At 58.5% G+C, this 23,715-nt stretch overlaps 2 protein-coding genes across 2 annotated transcripts in view; both read right to left on the bottom strand.

Moving 5' to 3' along the window:
* Window positions 1–7,484, bottom strand: part of REXO1 (RNA exonuclease 1 homolog) — a 54,726-nt gene extending 47,242 nt beyond the window's left edge. Inside the window, exon 1 of the mRNA XM_074528434.1 lies at window positions 7,142–7,484. Within this exon, the coding sequence (XP_074384535.1) occupies window positions 7,142–7,331 (190 nt within the window). The 5' untranslated portion in view covers window positions 7,332–7,484. The remainder of the gene's footprint in view (window positions 1–7,141) is intronic.
* Window positions 7,485–16,730: 9,246 nt separating this feature from the next.
* Window positions 16,731–23,418, bottom strand: ABHD17A (abhydrolase domain containing 17A, depalmitoylase). The gene is made up of 5 exons (XM_074528966.1): window positions 23,282–23,418; window positions 21,009–21,498; window positions 19,480–19,674; window positions 18,491–18,670; window positions 16,731–17,643 (listed from the first exon to the last, which is right to left on the bottom strand). Exons 2-5 carry the CDS (start codon window positions 21,311–21,313, stop codon window positions 17,418–17,420), a joined length of 906 nt encoding a protein of 301 aa, XP_074385067.1. The 5' UTR covers window positions 21,314–21,498; window positions 23,282–23,418; the 3' UTR covers window positions 16,731–17,417.
* Window positions 23,419–23,715: the final 297 nt, after the last annotated feature.

Genomic DNA, 23,715 nt, shown 5'->3' on the forward strand with positions numbered 1-23,715 from the left:
GGTTTTACAGAGTATCACAGAACCACAGAATGTCCTCAGTTGGAAAGGACCCACAGGATCATCAGCCCAGCCCTGGCCCTGCACAGCCACCCTGTCGCTGACATCTTTTATGAAAAATCCTTTCCTTTGGATTTTTCTTCCTGAGAAGCTGAGAAGCCTCAGGAATAAAATGTAAACATTGATTATCTGCTGCTGTGGAATGCAACAGGTGCATCTGTGATTAGTCCATGTTGGATGTTTGTAATTAATGGCCAATCACAGTCAGCTGGCTCAGACAGACTGAGACACAAACCTTTGATATCATTCCTTCCGATTCTATTCTTAGCTGGCCTTCTGAGGAAATCCTTTCTTCTAGCATAGTTTTAATGTAATGTATATCATAAAATAATAAATCAAGCCTTCTGAAACACGGAGTCAAACTCTTCCCTCAGCCTGAGACCCCTGTGAACACTGTAACACCACCCCAACAGCCCCACCCTGAGCAGCCCGGGGAGCTCCTGCAGCCCTGGCAGCCTTGGCACCATTCCCTGGGCAGCCTGGGCAGTGCCCAGCAGCCTCGGGGGGATCATCCTGGTCACAGCCATCCTCTGTAGCTGATTTTGGGCAGAAGGGAGAGGTGAAATGATCCTTGCACCAGTGACAGGATCCAGAGTTAAAGCTGGGGAGATAAGCCCAAGGATTTCTCCACACTTGACCTGAGCCCCACAGTGTTGCAGCAGCTCAGTGTGTCAATCACACAGAGGAGCAGAACTCTGTCCCTGACACCTCCCACAGATTTGATCCAGGTCTAACCAGCAAAGCTTTGTACACCCAGACAGAAAATCCACAGCCACAAAACTGCTCCACAAGCTTTGGGCCACATCAGAAAACCGCTGAGCAGCTCAGTGCACCCCACTGCAGAACAAAATACTTCAGGGAGGGCGCTGAAAGCCTGGCTGGCTCTTCCCATCCCACAAGAACACAGGGATCAGGACCTGAGGGAGTGGCTGCAGCTGTGCCAGGCCTTGGCATGGAGCTCAGGGCAAGGTTCTGCCCCCCGAGGCTGCTGGGCACTGCCCAGGCTGCCCAGGGAATGGTGCCAAGGCTGCCAGAGCTGCAGGAGCTCCCAGGGCTGCTCAGGGTGGGGGTGTTGGGGTGGCTGGGCAGGGACAGGGGTTGGATTTGATGACCCCTGTGGGTCCATTCCGGCACATTCCATTGATCACATTCTGTGATCAATGCAGACAAAAGAGCTCAGAGCTCCAGACCTGGGTGCAGCTTTCTGCTCTGGGTTCAAAAACATCCACCTCCAAACCACCCCCAGACAGCATCAAACCAGCAAACCAGGGCTGTCTACCTTAAGATATTTATGAAGAGCTGTATTATGCCTCTTTTATGTCTTTCAGCATACTCAGGACCTCGACTTTAAAGAGAGACCTATTTTTCCCCTCTACAGCTCTTGAAAAGACGCTTTTAGGACTGAAGGCAGCTCTTCCCTCCTCCTTACAGCGCACGCTTTCAAAGCACTTCACACACATTCAATAATCTTTTCATCCTGCTCTGAAGCAGGTGGGTTTTAGTCGTCTCAGAGATGGAAAAAGCACTTCAGCCAAGTCAGGATGAGAATTTGCAATCTCCAGATTCCCAGTTCTGGACAGAAAACCCCATCAGCCTCAGCTCAGCACAGAATTTTCACAAACCTCCAATGCAGGATGAGAATTTGCAATCTCCAGGTTCCCAATCCTGGACAGAAAACCCCATCAGCCTCAGCACAGGATTTTCACAAACCTCTAAGGCACCCATATTCTGTTACCACACAGGTAATTCCTGCAATAAAACACTGGAATAGATTTCCCACACCAAGCATTCCATGTTTCAGACCCCAGCTCAAATGTGCCCCTTACTCAATGTGTTTGTATTTATGGACCTGCTTCCAGATGAAGGGAAAGGGAGAAGGGAAAAGGGAGAAGGGAAAAGGGAGAAGGGAAAAGGGAGAAGGGAAAAGGGAGAAGGGAAAAGGGAGAAGGGAAAAGGGAGAAGGGAAAAGGGAGAAGGGAAAAGGGAGAAGGGAAAAGGGAGAAGGGAAAAGGGAGAAGGGAAAAGGGAGAAGGGAAAAGGGAGAAGGGAAAAGGGAGAAGGGAAAAGGGAGAAGGGAAAAGGGAGAAGGGAAAAGGGAGAAGGGAAAAGGGAGAAGGGAAAAGGGAGAAGGGAAAAGGGAGAAGGGAAAAGGAAAGGGGAAAGGAAAGGGAAAAGGAAGGGGAAAAGGAGAAAGGGGAAAAGGAGAAAGGGAAAAAGGGAAAGGGGAAAGGGGAAAGGGGAAAAGGGAAAGGGAAAAAGGGAAAGGGGAAAGGGGAAAGGGAAAAGGGGAAAGGGAAAAGGGGAAAGGGAAAAGGGGAAAGGGAAAAGGGGAAAGGGAAAAGGGGAAAGGGAAAAGGGGAAAGGGAAAAGGGGAAAGGGAAAAGGGGAAAGGGAAAAGGGGAAAGGGAAAAGGGGAAAGGGAAAAGGGGAAAGGGAAAAGGGGAAAGGGAAAAGGGGAAAGGGAAAAGGGGAAAGGGAAAAGGGGAAAGGGAAAAGGGGAAAGGGAAAAGGGGAAAGGGAAAAGGGGAAAGGGAAAAGGGGAAAGGGAAAAGGGGAAAGGGAAAAGGGGAAAGGGAAAAGGGGAAAGGGACTCCTGACAATCCAGCAGCAGGCAGGGAAAACTCAGCCCTGCTCCTGCAGACATCCAAGGGGAATAGAGGGCTCTGCAGCGCTGTCCCCCAGCACTGTGTGTGCAAAACAGAGATCATTTATGAACACCTGAACCTTGGGAAGTCTGGAGCAGTGAGGGTGGGCAAAAAAGGGGGGGAACAGTGCTGCATCCCACTAATTCCTCTTTCCACGTCCTCTCTGCTCCACCTGGCACATGTGCACGTCCCCCCCTTCCCACAACCTGCCAGGGCCAGCTCCACTTGCAGTTTTCCAAAGCTCCTTTCAAAGCTACGAAATTGCACCAAGAGTTTTGGGGTTCCTGCCAATCCTCTGGTGATCCTCAAACATCAAAGCCAGCCCCAGCCTCAAATCAATATGCTTAGCAGGCTGCTCCTTTAGATGTTATCCTTTTTTTCTAGGCACCATCCCAGAAAACACCAATCTGTGCTGCAGCTCTTGGTGTAGAAACCAACCTGCCTTGGCAAAGAAAAAAAAAAAAAAAAAGACATTTTTAAAGCTTCTGTATCGAGTGATGTGATTAAATAGGTCAGACCTGCCCATGTGCATGGTTAGGAGGCTACTTCAAAACAAAACAGGCAGTTCCCCTGGCAGGGAGCAAGCCCTGGGGGATGGAGAAGCTGCTCCCAGCAGCTGGTGTCAGGTTCTGGCTGAGCTACTGCACCCTCTAGTGTAAATCCTCCAGATCCTCGCAGGCCAGGAGCCTCGGGCAGGCAGGGAATGAGAGGAGCACTTCAACCAGAATCCTTCCCAGGAAACTGAGCCAAGCACTGCAAAATAACTGCAAAAGTGTCTCCTTGCTCCTACAGGAATCAGGAACATTTTGTGATCTGCTGGAGTCTGTTCTAAAAGCCTGAGATTGCAGCAGGACCATTGCTCATGTCCCATTTCTCAGTTGGAATCACAGAAACCCAGAATGGTTTGGGTTGGGAGGGACCTTAAACCCATCCAGTGCCAGCCCTGCCATGGCAGGGACACCTCCCACTGTCCCAGGTTGCTCCCAGCCCTGCCCAGCCTGGCCTTGGGCACTGCCAGGGATCCAGGGGCAGCCCCAGCTGCTCTGGGAAATCCATTCCAGGCATGGATTCCACAATTCCTGATTCCCAGTCTCCCACCCAGCCCTGCCCTGTGGCAGTGGGAGCCATTCCCTGTGTCCTGTCCCTGCAGGCCTTGTCCCCAGTCCCTCTGCAGCTCTCCTGGAGCCCCTTCAGGCCCCAAAAGGGGCTCTGAGGTGTCCCTGGAGCCTTCTCCTGTCCAGGTGAGCAGGCCCAGCTGTGCCAGGCTGGCTCAGAGCAGAGGGGCTCCAGCCCTGGCAGCATCTCCGTGGCTCCTCTGGCCTGGCTGCAGCAGCCCCACGTCCTCCTGCTGCTGCTGCCCAGGGCTGGGGCAGCTCTGCAGGTGGGAGCCAACACAGAACCAACATTAAAAAATGTCTGGAGGCAAACCCTGAGCTGAGCCAGAACTCCCAGCTCCCTGTTATGCCAGCTGTGCCATGTGCTGCATGCCAGGGGGTTGGCAAAGAGGCGGGAACAGGCTCTGAGGTGCCTGCAGGGAGCAGTGCCTGCAGCTCAGCCTCCTCATCCTGCTCCTTCCACAGGTGACAGAACCTTCCCTTGGGAAACCAGGCCCACACTGGGGCTCTTCTGTGCCAAAAAACTCTCCTAAGTGCTGTAGATTAGGTTGGAAATGAAGAAAATACAGAAATTATATAGAACAGTTTCTATACAAGAATTTCTATTGAGAAATAAGAATAAGAAAAGAATATTAAGACTATAAGACTATAAGAATTTGTAAGAAATTCTGTAAGACGAAATTCTATGAGAAATTCTATGAGAAATTCTATGAGAATTTATAACAAATTCTATAAGAAATTCTACGAGAAATTCTACAAAAAATTCTACAAAAAATTCTACAAAAAATTCTACAAAAAATTCTACAAAAAATTCTACAAAAAAATTCTACAAAAAAATTCTACAAAAAATTCTACAAAAAATTCTACAAAAAATTCTACAAAAAAATTCTACAAAAAATTCTACAAAAAATTCTACAAAAAATTCTATCAGAATCCCTATCAAAATCCCTATCAAAATCCCTATCAGAATCCCTATCAGAATTTATTTTAAAAATTCTATAAGAAATTCTATAAGAATTTATTCTATAAGAAATTCTGTAAGGATCTAGAAGAAATTCTATAAAGAAATTAAGAATACAGAGAATATAGACTATAAAGAGCATAGAATATACAGAATATAGGGTTCAGAAAATGTATTTCTTTTACAGAAAAAGTTGTCAAGCACAGCAGCACCTGGTGCAGGCCAAAATGAGCAATTCCAGTTCCAAAACTGACACTCAGATATTTAAAGATGTGCAGGAACAGCACACTGAAAGATAATTATAACATCATCTAAAGAGCCATCCTAAAGCATTCTAGGGAGCTTTTAAAATTTGAAAAAACACCAAAATTTGCAAAAAAACTTTGTCTTTCTAACAATTATCTGCCTGTGACAGCCCTGAGAATGATTCTTTTATTTTAAACTAAACTAGTAGTGGTGGTAAGCTGACCTGGTAACCAGGAGACATCAATAATGAATCCTCTCCCAAACTCGAGAGCAACCCAAAGTTAAATAATCACACAAAAAACACAAGTTAGGCTTTGTTTTGGCAATTTCTGCTTCAGATTATTAGAAACTGTCCACACCAGCATTATTATCCCATTATACCTAACAGAAATAAAGCTTTGACATAAAGAAAGCCAGCAGGGCTCTTCTGGGGAGAAGAATGCAGGCTTTTTTCTGCCAATAAATCAGCAGAACAGCAAATAATGTGAATAAATAAAATGACAAGAGCTGCTGGAAGAAGGGCCAACAATAGCTCACTATTGATCCTGGTGGGTCTGTTCCAGCTCAGGATATTCCAGGACTGCCTGAATCACTGGGGTTTTGTGCCAGGCTGCCTTTGAGAGCCTGGCAGTGCCCTGTGCCCCACCAGCTCCTCAGGGGCTTGGACCCAGCACATTCCAGAATTCCCAGTATGGACCACTGGCCCCAGCATGGATCACTGCCCCAGCACATTGCAGTATTCCCAGTATGGACCACTGGGGATAACTGGCCCCAGCATGGAGCATTGCCCTAACACATTCTGATAATCCCAGTATGGACCACCATGGACCACTGGCCCAGCATGGAGCACTGCCCCAGCACATTCCAGTATTCCCAGTATGGACCACTGGCCCCAGAATGGACCACTGCCCCAGCACATTCTGATAATCCCAGTATGGACCACTGGCCCCAGAATGGAGCACTGCCCCAGCACATTCCAGTATTCCCAGTATAGACCACTGGGGACCACTGGCCCCAGCATGAACCACTGCCCCAGCACGTTCCAGTATTCCCAGTATGCACCACTGCCCCCAGCATGGAGCATTGCCCTAGCACATTCTGATATTCCCAGTATGGATCACTGGGGACCACTGGCCCAGCATGGAGCACTGCCCCAGCACATTCCAGTATTCCCAGTATTGAGCACTGCCCCAGCACATTCCAGTATTCCCAGTATGGATCACTGGCCCCAGCATGGAGCATTGCCCTAGCACATTTCAGTATTCCCAGAATGGACCACTGGGGACCACTGCCCCAGTACATTCCAGTATTCCCAGCATGGACCAGTGCCCCAGTACATTCCAGTATTCCCAGGATGGCTCACTGCCCCAGCACATTCTGATATTCCCAGTATGGAGCACTGCCCCAGCACATTCCAGTATTCCCAGCATGGACCACTGGGGACCCACTGGCCCCAGCACAGACCATTACCCCAGCACATTCCAGTATTCCCAGCATGAACCACTGCCCCAGCCCCCAGTATGGGCCACCACCCCCACCATGGATCAACCCCTGGCACGGACACGGGAGGTTCTGGCTGACCACAGCCCCTCAGAGAATGAAGAGAACCCAGCACAGGCCTTGCCTCCCGCTCCAGGCAGCTCCAGGATCTAACGGGAGCTGTCAGCAGCTCTGGAACCGGCCTGACACCTCAGCCCCACGTGAGCCCAGCGCCCGAAGCGACAAAGAACGGGACCGGGGCAGCGCCGGGGCCGTCCCGGAGCCTCGGGACGCTGCTCGCCAACACCCGGTGGGATCACACCGGACCCAGCCACCCTCAGCGCTGCGGCTCCTTCAAACCTTCCCGGACCCCGGGGCGAGCTGACAGCCACGGGCAGGGCTGGGCTTGGCCGGTGACACAGGCAGACCCCGGGATCTGCACTGCGGAGGGGTTTGGGGGCTGAGCCGGGCCATGAACGGCGGGCAGGCGGCAGGGGAGGCGGCCAGACACGGGTCTGCCCTCGCCGGGGGGAAACACACGGGGCAGGGGGAGAAAGCACGACCGGGCCGGGAACGCCCGCAGCCGGGGACGGGGTCGCGGGAAGGTGAGGGGGCACCGCGGCCGGGCCGGGCCGTACCTGCGCCGCGTCCGAGCGGGAGCCCCACGCTGGGGTCGCCTGAGGCTCCGGAGGCTCCGCACGGCGCCGGGGCCACCGGGGGGTGGCGGAAATGGCAGTAGGGCCTGCGGCACCCCCGACCCGGCCCCGACCCCCCGGCGTTGAGGAACGGGCAGTCGATGCCGCGGAAGTAGCCGGTGGATCTGAGCATCCCGCCGGCTGCGGGGCGGGAGCGGGGCCGGGCGGGCGGAGGAGCCGCGGGCGGCCGGGACGCGCTCCCGCCTCACACGGCTGGTACCGGCCCCGCCGCCATCTTGGGAGCGCCGGGCGCGGCAGCGAGGACCCCGCGACGCCGCTGCCCGCACAGGGCTGCCCGCGGCGCGCCTGACAGCGGGCGGGGCGGGGTGGGGCTGAGGGAGGGGCGGGAACGGCCACGGGACCGGGAATGGCTGAGGGGGACCCGGAGTGTCCTGGGGGGATCGGGAATGGCTCGAGGGAGGTCCGGAACGGCCTGAGGGGGATCGGGAATGTCCTGACGGGAATCGGGAGTGTCCTGAGGGGGGATCGGGAATGGCCTGAGGGGGATCGGGAATGGCCTAAGGGGAATCCGGGGTGTCCTGAGGGGGATCCGGAGTGGCCTGAGAGGGACCCGGAGTGGCCTGAGCAGGCTCCGGAGAGTCCTGAGGGGAATTGGGGATGTCCTGAGGGGAATCCAGAGTGTCCTGAGTGGGATCCGCAGCGATCATTGATCCCAGCCCCTGTCCCTGCCCAGCCACCCCAACAGCCCCACCCTGAGCACCCCTGGGAGCTCCTGCAGCTCTGGCAGCCTTGGCACCATTCCCTGGGCAGCCTGGGCAGTGCCCAGCAGCCTCGGGGGGCAGAACCTTGCCCTGAGCTCCATGCCAAGGCCTGGCACAGCTGCAGCCCTTGCTGGGCTCCTGTTCCTGTGCCAGAGCAGAGCTCAGCCCCTGCCCCTGAGCCTGCCCTGGGGAGGAGCTGCAGCCCCCGAGGAGCCTCCCCTCAGTCTCCTGGGCTCCAGCCTCAGCTGCTCCCGTTCCCCCGGGCCCGGCCTGGCTGCAGAGCCCCCATGCAGAACCGGCACTCCCAGGGCTGCTCAGGGTGGGATTGTTTGGTTTCTGCAGGGTTGGGAGTTGGACTCCATCATCCTTATGATTCCCTCACATCTCAGGAAATTGTTTTGTATTACTGAATTTTTTATTTTGTTTTTATTCCCTAATGAAGAACTGCTATTCTTATTCCCATATCTTTGCCTGAGAACTCCTTAATTTCACAATTATAACAATTCGGGGGGAGGGGGTTTACATTTTCCATTTCAGGGGAGGCTCCTGCCTTCCTCAGCACACACCTGTCTGTTCAAACCCAGACTGGGGCATCCACAGCCTCTGGGAATCCCCTGGCACTGCCCCTGGTGGGGGCTCAGAGCAGGGAGGCTCCACCTGCAGCAGGTGAGGAAGGTGCACAAGGAGGAGCTGGCCTTGGCCAAAGGGAGGGACGAGGGGAAGATTACAGAGCTGTGTTTTGTAATAGTGTTAAGTGAAAAAAACTTCACTTTCTTTTCCACATTGGGCACAGGCTGCTGCCTCCTCCTGTCCATTGCTCCCATGGCATCCCAGCAGAGCCCAGGGACCAGCACTGAGCAGAACCAACAGCTGCTGCCCCTGGGAAAGCTGAATCAGCTATAAAGAGCTTCAAAAAAACAGGAAAGCCCAGGAGGTAAGCTGCCTTCCCTCGGGCAGAAACCCTGCCCTGGTACTGGGGAGGGCTGTGCTGAGACCCCACCCAGAACTCCCCACCAGGCCTGGGAGAGCAAACTCAGCTCCCCTCACAAAAACAGAGTGGTTTCATTTTTATAGTGTGGTTAAATGTATTTTATAGAACTTCAGCTGTAACAGAGAAACTTCAAGAAAGACACACACATAAAAGTTCAGATACATGGGGTATTTCCCTGCTTTATAAATCTCATCCTGTGCTTCTTCAACTCACAAACCAGTAAAATGAAATAGTATAAATGAAATGAAATGAAATAAAATATAAAAGAAACAAAAATAAGAAATAAGATAAAATAAGAAATAGAATATAATAAAATAAGAAATAAAATAAAATAAATAAGATAAAAAATTAAATTAAATTAAAATAAGAACTAAAATAAGAGATAAAATAAATTCAAAGTAAAATAAAATAGAAATAAAATAAGATAAAATAAGAAATAACATTTTAAAAAATATAATAAATTAAATTAAATTAAAATAAAAATAAAATACTTGGTCTTGCCCAGATCTGGAGGCCCCCATGTGGAAATCCTTCCCAAAATTGATGCTGTTCTTGCTGTTGCCTCCTCACTAAGCTCAGCTAACTGGGATACCCACTCAGCTCCCAGTCAGGAGCACTGGGAAAGCTTCTCATGGTCCCTGTGCACACCCAGGCAGCTCCTCTGGAAGCAGCACCCCCAAATTCCCTCCAGCCCTGCCAGGACCTGAACCCCCCCAGTGTCCTGGACTGACCAAGGGACCCCCAAACCTGACCCAGCCCCAGCTCCTCAGAGCTCCTGAGCATCTGCAGAGAAGGGAGCGGATCCCCAAACAGTGAGGGGACCCCCACAGAGTGAGGGGACCCCAGACAGAGGCTGTGATTCCAGGGAAGGAGGGGATGAGCTGGTACAGGGGGTACAGCACAGGGTGGGGCTGTCACTGACCCTGCAGGGACACGGGGACAGGGGTTTGGCCCTCGCTGCCCCAGAAGAGCCAGGTAGGGGCAATGTCACTGCAGTGTCACCCCTGGTACTGCCCTTCCTGCTGCTGGGGGACACAGGGACCTGTCCCCTGTGACAGGGGGACACCACAGGGTGCTGAGTGACACAGGGACCTGTCCCCTGTGACACCACACTGTGCTGGGGAACAGTGACCTAGAGACCTGTTCCCAGTGACAGGGGGACACACTGTGCTGGGAGACACAGGGTGACAGGGAGACACATTGTCCTGGGTGACAGTGACACAGAGACCTGTCCCCTGTGACAGGGGGACACCACAGGGTGCTGAGTGACACAGAGTGACAGAGAGACACCACACTGTGCTGGGGGACACAGGGACCTGTCCCCTGTGACAGGGGGACACCACACTGTGCTCACACTGTGCTGGGTGACACAGGGTGACACAGGGACCTGTCCCCAGTGACACCACACTGTGCTGGGGGACACAGGGTGACACAGGGACCTGTCCCCAGAGACAAGGGGACACCACACCATGCTGGGTGACACAGGGACCTGTCCCCTGTGACAGGGACACACCACACTGTGCTGAGTGGCACAGGGTGACACATTGTGCTGAGGAACAATGACACAGGGACCTGTCTCCTGTGACAGGGGGACACCACACTGTGCTCACACTGTGCTGGGTGACACAGGGTGACACAGGGACCTGTCCCCAGTGACACCACACTGTGCTAGGGGACACAGGGACCTGTCCTGGTGCCAGGGTGGCCTCACTCCTTGCTGGGTGTCCCCACACCCAGGCCCAGCTGTGGCCCAGGAGCAGCCTCAGGGCTGCCAGGGGGTCACTCCTGGGTCCCTTCCCAGAGCTCAGATCCAGCCTGGAGCTCAGGGGTCCACTGGGATCCATCCCCACCCTCCAGCCCTTCCCCCCTCAGCTGCTCCCTGCCCTGCCATCCACCCCAGCTGGGGAATGGGGTCGAGTTTTGGGAGAAAAACGCAAAAAATGGAAACCAGACACTGGTGTGAGCAGAGACTCCCACTCCCTGCTCCTTGCTCTGCATCACCTCATCTGAGCTCCCAGGATGAGTTTCTGCTCCCCATGGGGGAGATTTCCTCTGCATCCACTTGGGAACTTCTCCAGCCTCAGCACGAGGTGCCAGGGGGGTTTGTGGAGCTGGAGAAGGGAACAGAGCTGGGAGAGCAGGAGCTGCCAGGACATCCTCACCTGGGTCACATCTGCACAGGGGTAGGCTCAGCAGGAGGGTGACACCGCTACCAGCGCTCCCAGTGCTCCCAGCACCTCACCCTGGTACCACCCTACATTTAACAGCCCACAGTCCATGTCCCCCATGGGAGTTCCTTCCCAGGCAGGGGTTCTCTGTGACACCCCATAATCCCATCCGCATCCTGGGCAATGGCCTGGCTGCTGCCTCCCCCTGCCCAGCCCCAGCCCACGGGGTACCAGCCACCCCTAAGGGATGCTCCAGCTCCCCACAGTTCTTCTGGCAGCCCAAAGGGATCCTTTTCCTTCCCCAGGAGATGCTCCAGATCCTCACAGGTGTTTCCAGCTCCCCACATTCTTCTGGCACCCCAAAAGGATCCTTTGCCTTCCCAAGGGGATGATCCAGCTCCCCATGGGTGTTTTGAGCTCCCCACAGTTCTTCTGGCACCCCAAAGGGATCCTTTCCCTCTCCCATGGGTGTTTCCAGCTCCCCACATTCCTCTGGCACCCCAAAAGGATCCTTTCCCTTCCCTAGGGGATGCCCCAGGTCCCCATGGGTGTTTTCAGCTCCCCACAGTTCTTCTGGCACCCCAAAGGGATCCTTTTCCTTCCCCAGGAGATGCTCCAGATCCTCACAGGTGTTTCCAGCTCCCCACATTCTTCTGGCACCCCAAAAGGATCCTTTGCCTTCCCAAGGGGATGATCCAGCCCCCCATGGGTGTTTTGAGCTCCCCACAATTCTTCTGGCATCCCAAAGGGATGCTTTCCCTTCCCAGGGGATGCTCCAGTTCCCCCCAGTTCTTCTGGCACCCCAAAGGGGTGCTCCAGGTCCCCACAGGTGTTTCCAGCTCCCCACATTCTTCTGGCACCCCAAAAAGGTTCCTTTCCCTTCCTTAGGGAATGCTCCAGCTCCCCACAGTTCTTCTGGCACCCCAAAGGGATCCTTTCCCTTCCCCAAGGGATGCTCCGGGTCCCCATGGGTGTTTTGAGCTCCCCACAATTCTTCTGGCACCCCAAAGGAATCCTTTCCCTCTCCCATGGGTGTTTTGAGCTCCCTACAGTTCTTCTGACACCCCAAAAGGATCCTTTCCCTTCCCCAGGGGATGCTCCAGGTCCCCCCAGTTCTTCTGGCACCCCAAAGGAATGCTTTGCCTTCCCAAGGGGATGCTCCAGCTCCCCACAGATATTTCCAGCTCCCCACGTTCTTCTGGCACCCCAAAAGGATCCTTTCACTTCCCTAGGGGATGTTCCAGCTCCCCACAGGTGTTTCCAGCACCCCACTGTTTTTCTGGCACCCCAAAGGAATGCTTTCCCTTCCCCAGGGGATGCTCCAGCTCCCCACAGCTGCTCCTGGCACACCAAGGGGCTGCATGCCACCCCCTCCTCCAGGACGTTCTGGTCCCTCTATGGGATTTTCACCCCCTATGGGATTTTCACCCCCAGGATGTTCCTAAGGGGATGCTCTGATCCCGACAAGGATGCTTTGCCGCAAGGGGCTGCTCCCAGCCCCACAAGGGGATGCTCTGCCCCCCAAGGATCATTTCCGTACCGCAGGGTGTCCCAGCCGAGCTGTCCTGGCGCTGTCACCGCGGGGCTGTGGCGGCCCGTGGGCCTCCCTTGGCCGTCCCAGCCTCCAGGAACGCTCAGGCATAGGATGACAAAGGGAAGCTCACAGGGGGCAGCGGGCCCGGCCCCGCACTCCTGCGAGAGCTCCTGCGGACAGAGGAGAGACGGGAGGGGACAGCGAGGGGGGCTGGGGGATCCCAAAGAGCTGGGGGATTCTGGGGAGTTGGGGATCCCGGGGAGCTGGGGCATGTGGGGAGCTGGGGGATCCTAGGGAGCTGGGGGATCCCGGGGAGATGGAGGATCCCAGGGAGCTGGGGGATCTGGGGGACTGGGGGATTCTGGGGGATCCCGGGAAGCTGGGGGCATTCTGGGAAGCTGGGGGATTCTGGAGAGTTGAGGGATCTGGAGAGCTGGGGGGATCCCGGGGAGCTGAGAAGCCCCAAGCAGCTGAGGGATCTGGGGTAATCCCAGGGACCTGAGGGATCCTATGGCATCCTGGGGATCCCGTGGAGCCAGGGAAGCTGGGGGCTCAGAGGCAGCTGCAGATCCTGGGGCTGCCCCACAACTCCAGGAGGTGAAAGCAGCCCTGGGTGTCCCTGGCACAGCCCTGGCAGGGCTGCTTTGAGAGGGGCAGGAGGAGGTGCAGGGACTGCTGTGGAAGCCTGGGTGAGGAGAGGGGCAGAGGGGGTGTGGAGCTGCTCAGGACTGTGTGCACATCTGTGTGAGTGTGTGTGAGTGTGTGAGTGTGTCTGAGTGCATATCTGTGTGTGAGTGCACACCTGTGTGTGTGTGAGTGTGTGTGTGAGTGTGAGTGCATATCTGTGTGTGAGTGCACACTGTGTGTGTGTGTACATCTATGTGTGTGAGCACACACCTGTGTGTGTGTTCATCTGTGTGTGTGTGAGTGTGTGTCTGAGTGCATACCTGTGTGTGAGTGCACACCTGTGTGTGTGTGTGTGTGAGTGTTCATCTGTGTGTGTGTGAATGCACATCTGTGTGTGTGTGTGTATGCGTGTGAGTGCACATCTGTGTGTGTGCAGGTCCCTGTGTGTCTGTGGACACCTGTGTGTGTGTGTGCAGGTCTCAGCAGGGCTGTGCACATTCCTGTGTGTGTGCACACGTGTGCAGGGGTCCCTGTGTGCACACCTGCGTGCACTCACATGTGTGTGAGTGCACACAGACATGCACAGGCAGAGCAGGGTGGGGCCATCCCATGGATTCCCACCCAGGCCCAGGGTCCCAACCCAGCTCAGGGACCTTCATGAACCACAACCACCACCTGCCACCCCTGGGGCACCCAGGGGCTGGGTGCCCCCCTGGATTCTGGGTGCCACTCATGAGTTCTGGGTGCCCCCTCAAGGTTGTGGGTGCCCTCAGGGTTGTGATGTCCCCAGGGTTCTGGGAGTCCCCAGGGCTGTGATGTCCCCAGGTTTGTGGGTGCCCTCTCAGGTGTCCCCAGGGCCATGGGTGCCCCCTCAAGGTTGTCCCCAGGGCTGTGATGTCCCCAGGGCCATGAGTGCACTCTCAGGGTGTCCCCAGGTTTGTGGGTGCCCTCTCAGGTGTCCCCAGGGCCGTGGGTGCCCCCCTGCCCCCCTGCCCATGTCTCACCAGGGAGGTGCCGCCGGTGTCGCGGTGCAGCCTCGGGCTCGTCGGGCTCTGCGCTGCTCGGGGAGGGGGACACAGCTCTGCTCCCCCAGCTCTGCCCCCACAGCTGTCCCCACTGTCCCCACTGTCCCTAAGGCCTCCACCTCACTCAGCAGAGCCAACACATTCCCCCCTCTTTGTCCTTTCTGTCTCCTTCCCTCCACCTCAACCAGCACCGCGCTGTTCTCTCACCCTGGCATCCTCTCCCAATGCTGCCCCTTCTCCCAGCCCGACCTCCGAAGGATCCTTCCCCTCTGCCCTTTTATACCGTCTTTGTTCATATGACAAGCACGTGGAAAACCAGAGCAGAGCTCGGAAAAAAGCTCCTTAAGTTGCTTTAATTCAGTTTCCTGGATCCCATGACTGAGCTCGGCCTCTGAGCGAGGTCTCATGACTGTGGCACGCAGGCCCCGGCCATCAAAAGCCTCATTTATGCCCCAAATGAGACTTAAACCCCTCTTGGCCGGACCCAACGTCCCCCATGCCCAGCTGGGGCCCCTGGGCCCCCTTGGCTGGGGGTCCAAACCAGCCAGAGGGACACCTGCCCTGACCCTGCTCTGCTCTGGCTGCAGGAGGGACTCTGGGGACACTCAGGGCCTTGGCTCTGCCTGTCCCCTCCAGGAAAGGACACTGCAGAGTCCCCATCCAGGGACCAAAACTGTCCAGCCCTGTCCCCCACCCAGTGCCCTGCCTTCACCTCAAGCTGCAGCACCAGAGGAGGGGACAGAAATGTGATCCCAGAGGGGACAGAAGTGCCACCTCAAATGGATGGAAGTGTGATCCCAAAGGGACAGAAGTGCCATCCCAGTGGCTCGTGGCCCATTCTGGCCCCAGGTGGGGTTCCTGTGCCCAGGACCCCCAGCCCACACCCCCTGAGGCCCCTGCAGCTCTCATGGGGTGGGTGCTCCTCTGTCCCTCCCTGCTGCAGCTGCTGAGTGGGGATGGAGCCTCATCCTGGGCCAGATCCAGACCCTGATCCCAGATCCCAGTCAGGGCTCCCCACCATGGAGGTGGCACCCAGCAATGCCCATCTCCATGGACTCCCATACTCCCAGCCTGCCTCTGGACTTTGGGGATCAGGCTGAACTTTCCTGACCTTTTGCCTTTGTTTTAGACTCAGACACAGGAAAAACAACCTCGAGCCACCTCAACATCCCCCCAAAGCCCAGGAGCTCTGAGCCATCCTGCTGGCGAGGCAGAGCTGAAGCATCCGCAGCTCAACAGGAAACAGCAGCAGTAAGAGGATAAAAATACCCTGGGTGCACACAGAACGTCTCTGTGCCAGGATTAGGGAGCCCTGGGACAGTGGGGCCAGAGGGAGCTGGGCTGGGAGGCTTTGGCTTCCCACACACGTGTGAGCCCAAGGCTCCTAAACCACCTGGCCACTGCTGGCACAGGAATGGGGAAAGAAGGAGAGGGGATTGTACAGGGAGAAGCCAGAAATCCCACCCAGCTCCTGGACCCCAAAATCCCCCTGGCAATGAGTGAGGCCCCTCCAGAGCCACCCACTCCTCTGCCAGCTCCTGCACAGCCCCAGCACCAAGGAAGGCTCATCCCTCCTGCTCTGCTCCTGGGGGCAGAGGGATCTGTGGGGAGCAGGGGGTCCCGTGCCCCCCACCTCGACCCCCCAGCCCCAAACAATGGGTGCATTGGAGTGCTCAGAGCGTGGGGGTGCAGCACAGCCCCGCCTGGCCCCTGAGCCCCTAAGGAGATTAAATCCCTCCTCACATGAGCCTGGCGGGCCCCAGGGCCTCTGTCGGGGACAGGACAGGGACAGGGAGGGGAAGGGAAGGGCTCAGCAGTGTTTTGCTGTTTGGGCTGGGGCCAGGGATGTCCCAGGGGCAGGAAAACACACAGACAGGCAGCTCTTCCTGAGGTGGAAAAGCAGGCACTGTCCCAAAAATCACCAACCAGAGCCTCTGCCCTTCCCTGGGGCAAATTTCCTGTGTGCTGGTGAGAGGACTGTGGGACACCCCTGCCTCTGCCCCCACGGCCTGAGCACCCCCAGAATCACCCAGCTCTGGTCAGAACTGGGCATGGAGCAGGTCAAAAACAAGGTTTGCTCTCCCAGGACCAGCCTGTGTCCACCCTTGTGGTGCTGGCCTGGTACAGAGCAGGCCATGGGGATGTCCCCCTTCCCCTGTGGCACACCCAGCCCCAGGAAGGCTGAGGCCATCCTCCACCCTAATGACACAGGACAGGGGAATGGGCTCCTGCTGTCCCCAAGTCCCACTGGACACACAGAGCTTTGGTCCCAGGGGCCAAGGGCATCTTCCCTGCTCCTGTTGGCACCTTGGGATCACCCAGTCCCCAGAGGAGGGTGACAAGCACTGGGGATCTGGCCAAAGGCAGTCTAGGGAAGGTGCTGAACAGGGGAAGGCTGAGGGGCTGGACACCGTGGGGCTGGCTCAGGAGCCCCCAGGGGTAGCCAGGGAAAGGGCACACACAGGTGAAACGTTAAACCTCTGCTGTTTATTTGCTGCCTGCTTCCCTCACCCCGAGGAGGTTTCCAGGGGTGACCTGAGCACCAGGAGTGCTCTGGGAGCAGCCCAGACTGGAGGAGGTGTGGGGCAGGGGGGCACCTCCTCCATGCATCCCCATCGTCCCCGTGGGGACACGGCTCTGCCCCAGCCGGGGTGAACACCGGGCACGGCCAGCGCTGGGCCCGGGAAAGCTCCGTGGAGAGCAGGAACTGCCCTCTCCCGTGTCCCAGGCACGGGGACACCGCGAGGGGCCGGCCCAGCCCCTCTCCAACTCGCCTTATTGCTATGGTCAGAGCAGCAGAGCGGCCGGGAGGGACTCGGGGCGTCGCCGGTTCGGGAGAGGGGACGAGGACGTGTCTGAAGCCAAGGATCCACCCCCGGAGGGTGGGCTCATGTCTCTGGGGAGGGGCAAGGAGGGAGCTGCCGTCTCTGGCCAGCCGGGCCGGGGGTGCCAGCAGCGCCAGGCTGGCACCAGCAGGGAGGAGAGCTGTACTCACATCTGAGAGCAAACACTGTCCATTGCAGGGCCTCCCGCCCTCTCCTGAGCCTGGAGCCGAGGCTGAGCAAACTCATTACAGCTCCAGCAGCAGGGACTGGGGAGAGCTACTGGGAGAACTGGAGAAACAAGCAGAACCCCCCTGCCTGTGGCCCTGGCTAGTTGCGTTGGCTGGCCAGCTCCTGGGAGATGAATTTCCGAAGGCGCTCGAGGTACTGGCTGTAGAGTTCAATGTCATTGTGCCCCGCCCCGTCCACCCACAGCGGCTCCACGGCCTTGGGGCAGCGCTCAAACAGCGCCAGGCCGTGCGAGAAGTCGATGACTTCGTCCTCTGTACCGTGGATGATGAGCACAGGAGAGGTGATTTTGGAGATCTTCTCGATGCTGTCAAAAAGGTGGGTGGGGGAGAGAGGAGAGAGGGGGTAAGCACAGGGAATGAGACATTGCCACTCCTCCTGCCCCCAAAACATCCCCTGGGACAGGGACTGGGAAATGCTCTTTGATCGTGGCAGAGCACAGGGACAGGGAGGGACACAGAGCTTCTGCCAAGGAAAAGATCTGCCCCAGTGTGACAGACAAGGAGCAGACAGCAGTGACAACATCCCCATGGGACCTCAGCAGGGCTGATGGGAACTGCAGCAGGACAGCCCTGCCCTGCTGGGCTCTGAGGGAAGGGAAGCACAGGTCCCAGCCCATCCCAAAGGCCACGTGAGGCCACCAGGATGCAGAGCGTGGGCTGGTGGCTCCCAGCCACAGCTTCCGGCTCAGGGACTGTCCCCTGGGCCCCACGGGCCCGGCTGCAAGGGAGAGGCAAAGGAAGAGCTCAGCCTCTCAGCACTCCTGCTGCCATCTGAAGAGCAGGAAATACCCCAAGGAATTACTCTTGGGGGACAGAGGGGTCCCAGGGGCACCTGACAGGGGCCAGCAGCACAGCCCCAAAGCTGGTGGGCAAAGTCACTGGGATGGGGTGGCCAGGAGATGGCACAGGGGAGTGGGGTACACCCATGGCACAGGGAGGGGGCACAGTGACTCCACGCAGGGCTACAACTCAGGAGGGGGCACAGTGACCCCAGGCAGGGCTACAACTCCCAGAGGACACTAAATACAGGGCAAGAAGATTCTGAAAGGGGATATTTAAACCTATCACAAAAAACGGTCCCCTGGCTGTGCCCAGAGCTGCTCTGGGCACGGCCCCTCACACCCCCCCATGCCCCCTGCCCAGGGCACTCACTTGGGGAAGGCATCGAACCAGTAGGTCTTCTTGGTGTCGGGGAAGGCGACGCGCATGCCGGAGGTGAGCGGGGAGTGCAGCACGATGGCCGCGCACTCGTAGCGCGAGGCCAGGTCAACCGTGGGCACGGTGCCGATGCTCTGTCCGTACAAAATGATGTTCTCCGGGCTGATCCCGTACCTGCATGGGACAGGGCAGCTCAGTGGGCAGGCAGAGACAGCTCAGGGGTTACTCTGTGCTGGTCACTGCACCCACAAGGCTCCGGGCAGGTCTGGGGTCTGTCTGACCCCCTGATCCTCCCCAGCTCCTCATGGCTGGGCCCAGAGCAGTTCCCTGTGCTCCCAAAGGACCAGGGAGCAGCCAGGGCTGAGCTGCCAGCTGAGTTCTGGGGGATGTCAAAGCTTTCCCTCACCAGGTCAGAGTTTTAGGGTGTTCAGAGCCTGAACTGCAACCAGTGGGGCAGCCCCAGCTCTGGATCACACCATGAGCCAGGCCTGAGGAAGAGGAGGCAGAGCCTGGCATGGAAATGCACCCCAAGCCTGGCAGGAAAACCAGAGCTGAGCCTGGCATGGGGCTGCACCCCAAGGCTGGCAGGGGAACCAGAGCTGAGCCTGGCATGGAGCTGCACCCCAAACCTGGCAGGAGAACCAGAGCTGAGCCTGGCACGGGGCTGCATACCCAGCCTGGCATGGGAGCCAGAGCTGAGCCTGGCATGGGGCTGCACCCCAAGCCTTCCAGGGGAACCAGAACTGAGCCTGGCATGGGAACCAGGGCTGAGCCTGGCATAGTGACACAGGAAGCACAGCTTGTGCCAAGGTCATGCCCCGCAGCATCCCTGCCCCTTGAATCCCCCAGCTGCTCCCTCTACAGTTTTCCAACCACCCCTTCCTGTCTCCAGCAGCCCAGGGTTCCCTCCTGGGAGGTTTCCTGTTTTGCAGGCTGCTGAGCCCAGGGTTTCCCTGCAGGGTTTCCAGGCTCTGCCCGCTCACCGCGTGCGCAGCGCCTGCCACGCGGCGTCGATGTCGGAGTAGAGGTTGCGCTCCGAGGGCCTGCCCGTGCTCACGCCGTAGCCGGAGTAGTCGTAGGAGAAGATGTTGCAGTTGATGCGCGTGCCCAGCCCGATGTAGAAGCTGCTCATCTGCCCCAGGTCCACGGCGTTGCCATGGGAGAAGAGCACCGTGTACCTGGGATGTGGGTATGGAACATCTGGAGCTCCAGCACAGACAGCAACCAAACCCCGGCACACAAAGGGCCAACACCCCTCCAGCCACCAAGGGAGCTCCTTGTGACACCCCCAGACCCTTCCCTGACAGAGCCAGGGGCTCACTCCCAGCAGGAACAGGCAGCTTGATGATTCTGTTGAAGTTTTTGAGTCTATTTTTGGTAAAAAGCTCAGGATTTGGGGCCGTTTGCCCAATGGGGATTTCAAGTAAGAATTCTGACAGCGGGTTTTTTCTCTCCTGAGCCTGGCAAGACACCAGATGCTGAGAGAGAAGTGAATTGTGGGAGTGACAAGGCACAAGAAATTTCCACCATAAGGGGAAAAACAATGTTAATCATAAAAATTAACACTAATAGCAGACTGATGAGAGCTTGGCTCCCTTCTGCCAGAGGGAGGGAGCAGGACTCACTCCCTGCTGAGCCCCTGCAGCTGGTCTGAGGGGTCTGTGGCCAGGCTGAGTCTGCAATCCTGGCCTGGATGCCCAGGGAGCCCCAGCTGGAGTCAGTGACAGGATGAGCTGGGGGAGGTCAGCCAGCCAGCAGCACCTGATACCCCAGGTTTGGCAGGCCTGGTTCCCCCCAGCCCAGGTTCTCCCCTGCAGCCTGGGATGCTGGTCCTTGAGGACCTGTTGTTCCTGGAGGACACAGGAAAGGGGTCAGCTGGGGTGACATGGCCACCCTCTGCACCTGAACCCCAAAACTGTGCCACTGCACAGGGAGCAGCTGCCAAGTCCCCTCCTGGCAGCAGCATGGGGTCTCCATCTCACACTCCAAGGTGCCAGTTCAGACCCATGGGAGTGACAAAACCCCTCCTGGCTTTCACTTCCATCACTCTGTTCCTAGAGGAATCAAGTCTTGTGAATTTGACTGAGCCAGGCTCTCCTGGCTGGCACATGGTCACCACGGGGCTGGGCACGGGGAGAAGCAGCTGGTGCAGCCACCCCAGTGCCCCCAAGCTCTGTGCAAATACCTGGAGCATTGCATCACTGCCATGACACCAGGGGCCTGTGAGACAGCCTGGGGAATCCCCACACCCCACAGCCTCAGCTTTGCCTCTGCTCCTGCTTTAACCCCAGTGCCAGGGCAGCCAGACCGGTCCTGGGAGCGCAGCTCACCCGTCCCATTGGAGCCTCCAAATGCCCGGGGCAGGGCCAGGCAGGGCCAGCTCCTCCAAATGCCCGGGGCAGGGCCAGCTCCTCCAGCGAGGCTCAGCCAGGGGAAAGAGGGGCCAGGAGCCCCAAGGGCAGCCCCGGGGCAGCCCAGCAGAGCCCCAGCCGGCACACCCGCCGTGACTCACCTGGCGCCGGGCACGCAGCGGACGTACATGCAGCCGACGCGGTTGCCCCGGCTGCTCTTGGTGACGAACACCTCGATGTTGTCCAGCTCCCGCTGGGAGTACTGGAAATCAGCCCTGTCCTTCAGGTGCAGCTTCCAGCGGCCCGCGGCGCCGCGCAGGGAGCCGGTGCTGCCCACGGGCTCGGGCTCGGGCACCATGGCGTAGGTGGGCTCCGGGGGCAGGAAGGCCAGCTTGGCCGCGATGCGGCTGGGGCAGGGCGGGCAGCAGAAGAGGCAGCACAGTTGGCTGATCGACAGCCCGTTCATGGCTGAGGCGGGAGGGGAGGCGGCCGCGCCCGGAGCGAGGGAGGATCCCGATCCCACAGAGGCCGGCAACGACGCCGGGCCCGGAGACGCCCCGTCCTCAGCTGGCCCTGGGCACGGCTGGCGCCGGCCGAGCAGCGCGGGCCGGGGCTGCCGTGTCCATCTGTCCGTCCGGCGGCTGCGGGGGCCTGCGGGCAGGGCGGGGATCTGAGGGCTCTGTCCGTCCCCTCCGTGACCACACGTGTCCCCGCACTGTCCCCCCGCGTTCCCTCCCTGCAATCCGAGCTCCTGCCACACTCGGCAGCCCACGCGGAGGGGGCGAGCACGAGCGCGCATCCCACACACGCCACCCCCACGGCAGCCACACGGCTGGTGGGACAAAGGACGCGGCTCCCCCGGGGCCACCCAGGCGTTCGGGAGCGCCGAATCCCGAGGAAAAAGGGGAAAGGGGAGAGGAAGGGGGGAAGAGGAAAAAAAAGAAAAAAAAAAAAAGCAACTATTTTCTGCAAGTTTGGGCACAGGCTTGAGCTGAGGAATGTCAAACCAACCCACACCCCGAGGAATTCGCTCCATCTGCTTCCGAAGGCCTGGGAAAGGGGAGGAAAGGGTGGAAGAGGGATATGGCACTGAGGCTGGGATTCGGCACTGAAATGAGCCAAAATACCGGGAGTGAAGGGATGCCCCGCGCCCCGGTGGGAGCCCCATGACCACCCACAGCAGGGCCAGGCCGGTGTGACACCGGGCACGTGGCAGCCGCGTCCCTGCCGGGGCTGGCGCCCCGTGGCACTCGCGGGGCAGGACGGGGTGTCCGGTGGCACTACGGGCACTCACACCGCGTGTCACACTCGTGCCGTGTGTCCCGCACACGCTGGGACAAAGCCAGGCACCAGCTGGGGACACCCCGCCGTGGGTGGCCAGCCCTGCCCGGCCCCTGCCCCGACCCACCGCACACACACCGACCCCACACCCACCGAGGGGGAATCGCTGTACTGAGCGCTGTGGGGCCCCCAGCAGTGACTGGTGGGGCTTCCCCCTACCCTGGCAGGAACGGGACCCCCACCTCGCACACCCTGTCCGGACTATGGGACCCCCACCCCGCACACCCCGACCAGGCTGCGGGACCTCCACCCCACACACTCTGACCGGGTTCTGGGACCCTCACCCCGCACACCCTGACCGAGCTGTAGGACCCCCGCCCCACACGTTTCCCTCCATTGCCCACTGCTGGCCTCCCCCAGCACTGACCCTTCCCCCCCACCCCCTCTCAGTGAGTTCTCCCCTCGCTGTCCATTGTGGCCCTCCCACCCTGCAGGCAAGCATGGAGACCCCCCCCACTGACTCCCCCGACTGCTGTGGTGGGCCCCAATCCCCTCTCTGATCGCTGGTGGGGGACGCCTGAGCAGTGGGACCCCTCCCCGATCACTGAGTGCGTGTCCCCCACAGCCCCACCGGACCCGACCTGCCCTGATTATTGAGGGCTCCCCTGGCCCTGCCCGCACCGCCGGCTGCGGGACACGCCGCCCACCGGAGCCTCTCATGCCTGCTGGGGGGGCTCACCCTGCCCGGCCTCTCCCCTCCCCTGCCCGCTGGGGTGGTCCCGCGCCCTCGCTGACCGCCCCAAACCGACACTGACCACTGCGTCCCCCCCCACAGTGACCACTGTGCCCCCACATACTCACCACTGTGGCCCCCCGCACTGACCACTCTGCCCACCCCTCACTGACCACTGTCTCGCCCCCGCACTGACCACTGCGTTCCCCCCTTATTGACCACTGTATTCCCCCCCCAACACTGACCACTGCTCCCCCCCTCCCCCCCACTGACCAGCGCGGCCTCCCCCGCGTGCTGGGGCCTCCCCTCCCCCTGACCCCACCAACACACACTGACCACCTCACCGCCGGGCCCTGCTCCCCGCAGGCGCCCCCGGCCCGTATACCCGTCCCCGGCCCGTGTGGCCGTGCCCACCGGTACCTGCTCATCCTCCCGGCCCCGCTCGCCGCTGCCCGAGGCCCCGCGGCCGTTGCGGCCTCCCAGGCGGGGGCGGCGCTGGCCCCGCCCCGGCCGGAAGTGACGCCATCGTCGCGCGCCCGTTGCCATGGGAACAGCGCGGCCGCCTCATGGCGGGGAGGTGGCGCGGCCTCTGCTCGGCCCCTGGAGCCCAAAATCCCAAATGGAGCCCAAAATCCCAAATGGATCCCAAAAGGGACCTGGAGATCGTCCAGGCCGGCCTTGGCCACCTGGAGCACGTGAAATGTCTCCGGAGAGGGAGACTCCACCGCCTCCCTGGGCAGCTGCTGAGTGCTCTGCCACCCGCAGTGTAAATAAGCTTTTCCTCACGTTGAGGGGGGACTTCATGTGGTTTGGTTTAGTTTAGTTTATGCCCGTTGCACCACTGGAAGGAGTCT

This window comes from Zonotrichia albicollis, chromosome 29 (genome assembly GCF_047830755.1).
Source record: "Zonotrichia albicollis isolate bZonAlb1 chromosome 29, bZonAlb1.hap1, whole genome shotgun sequence".
NCBI lineage: Eukaryota > Metazoa > Chordata > Aves > Passeriformes > Passerellidae > Zonotrichia > Zonotrichia albicollis.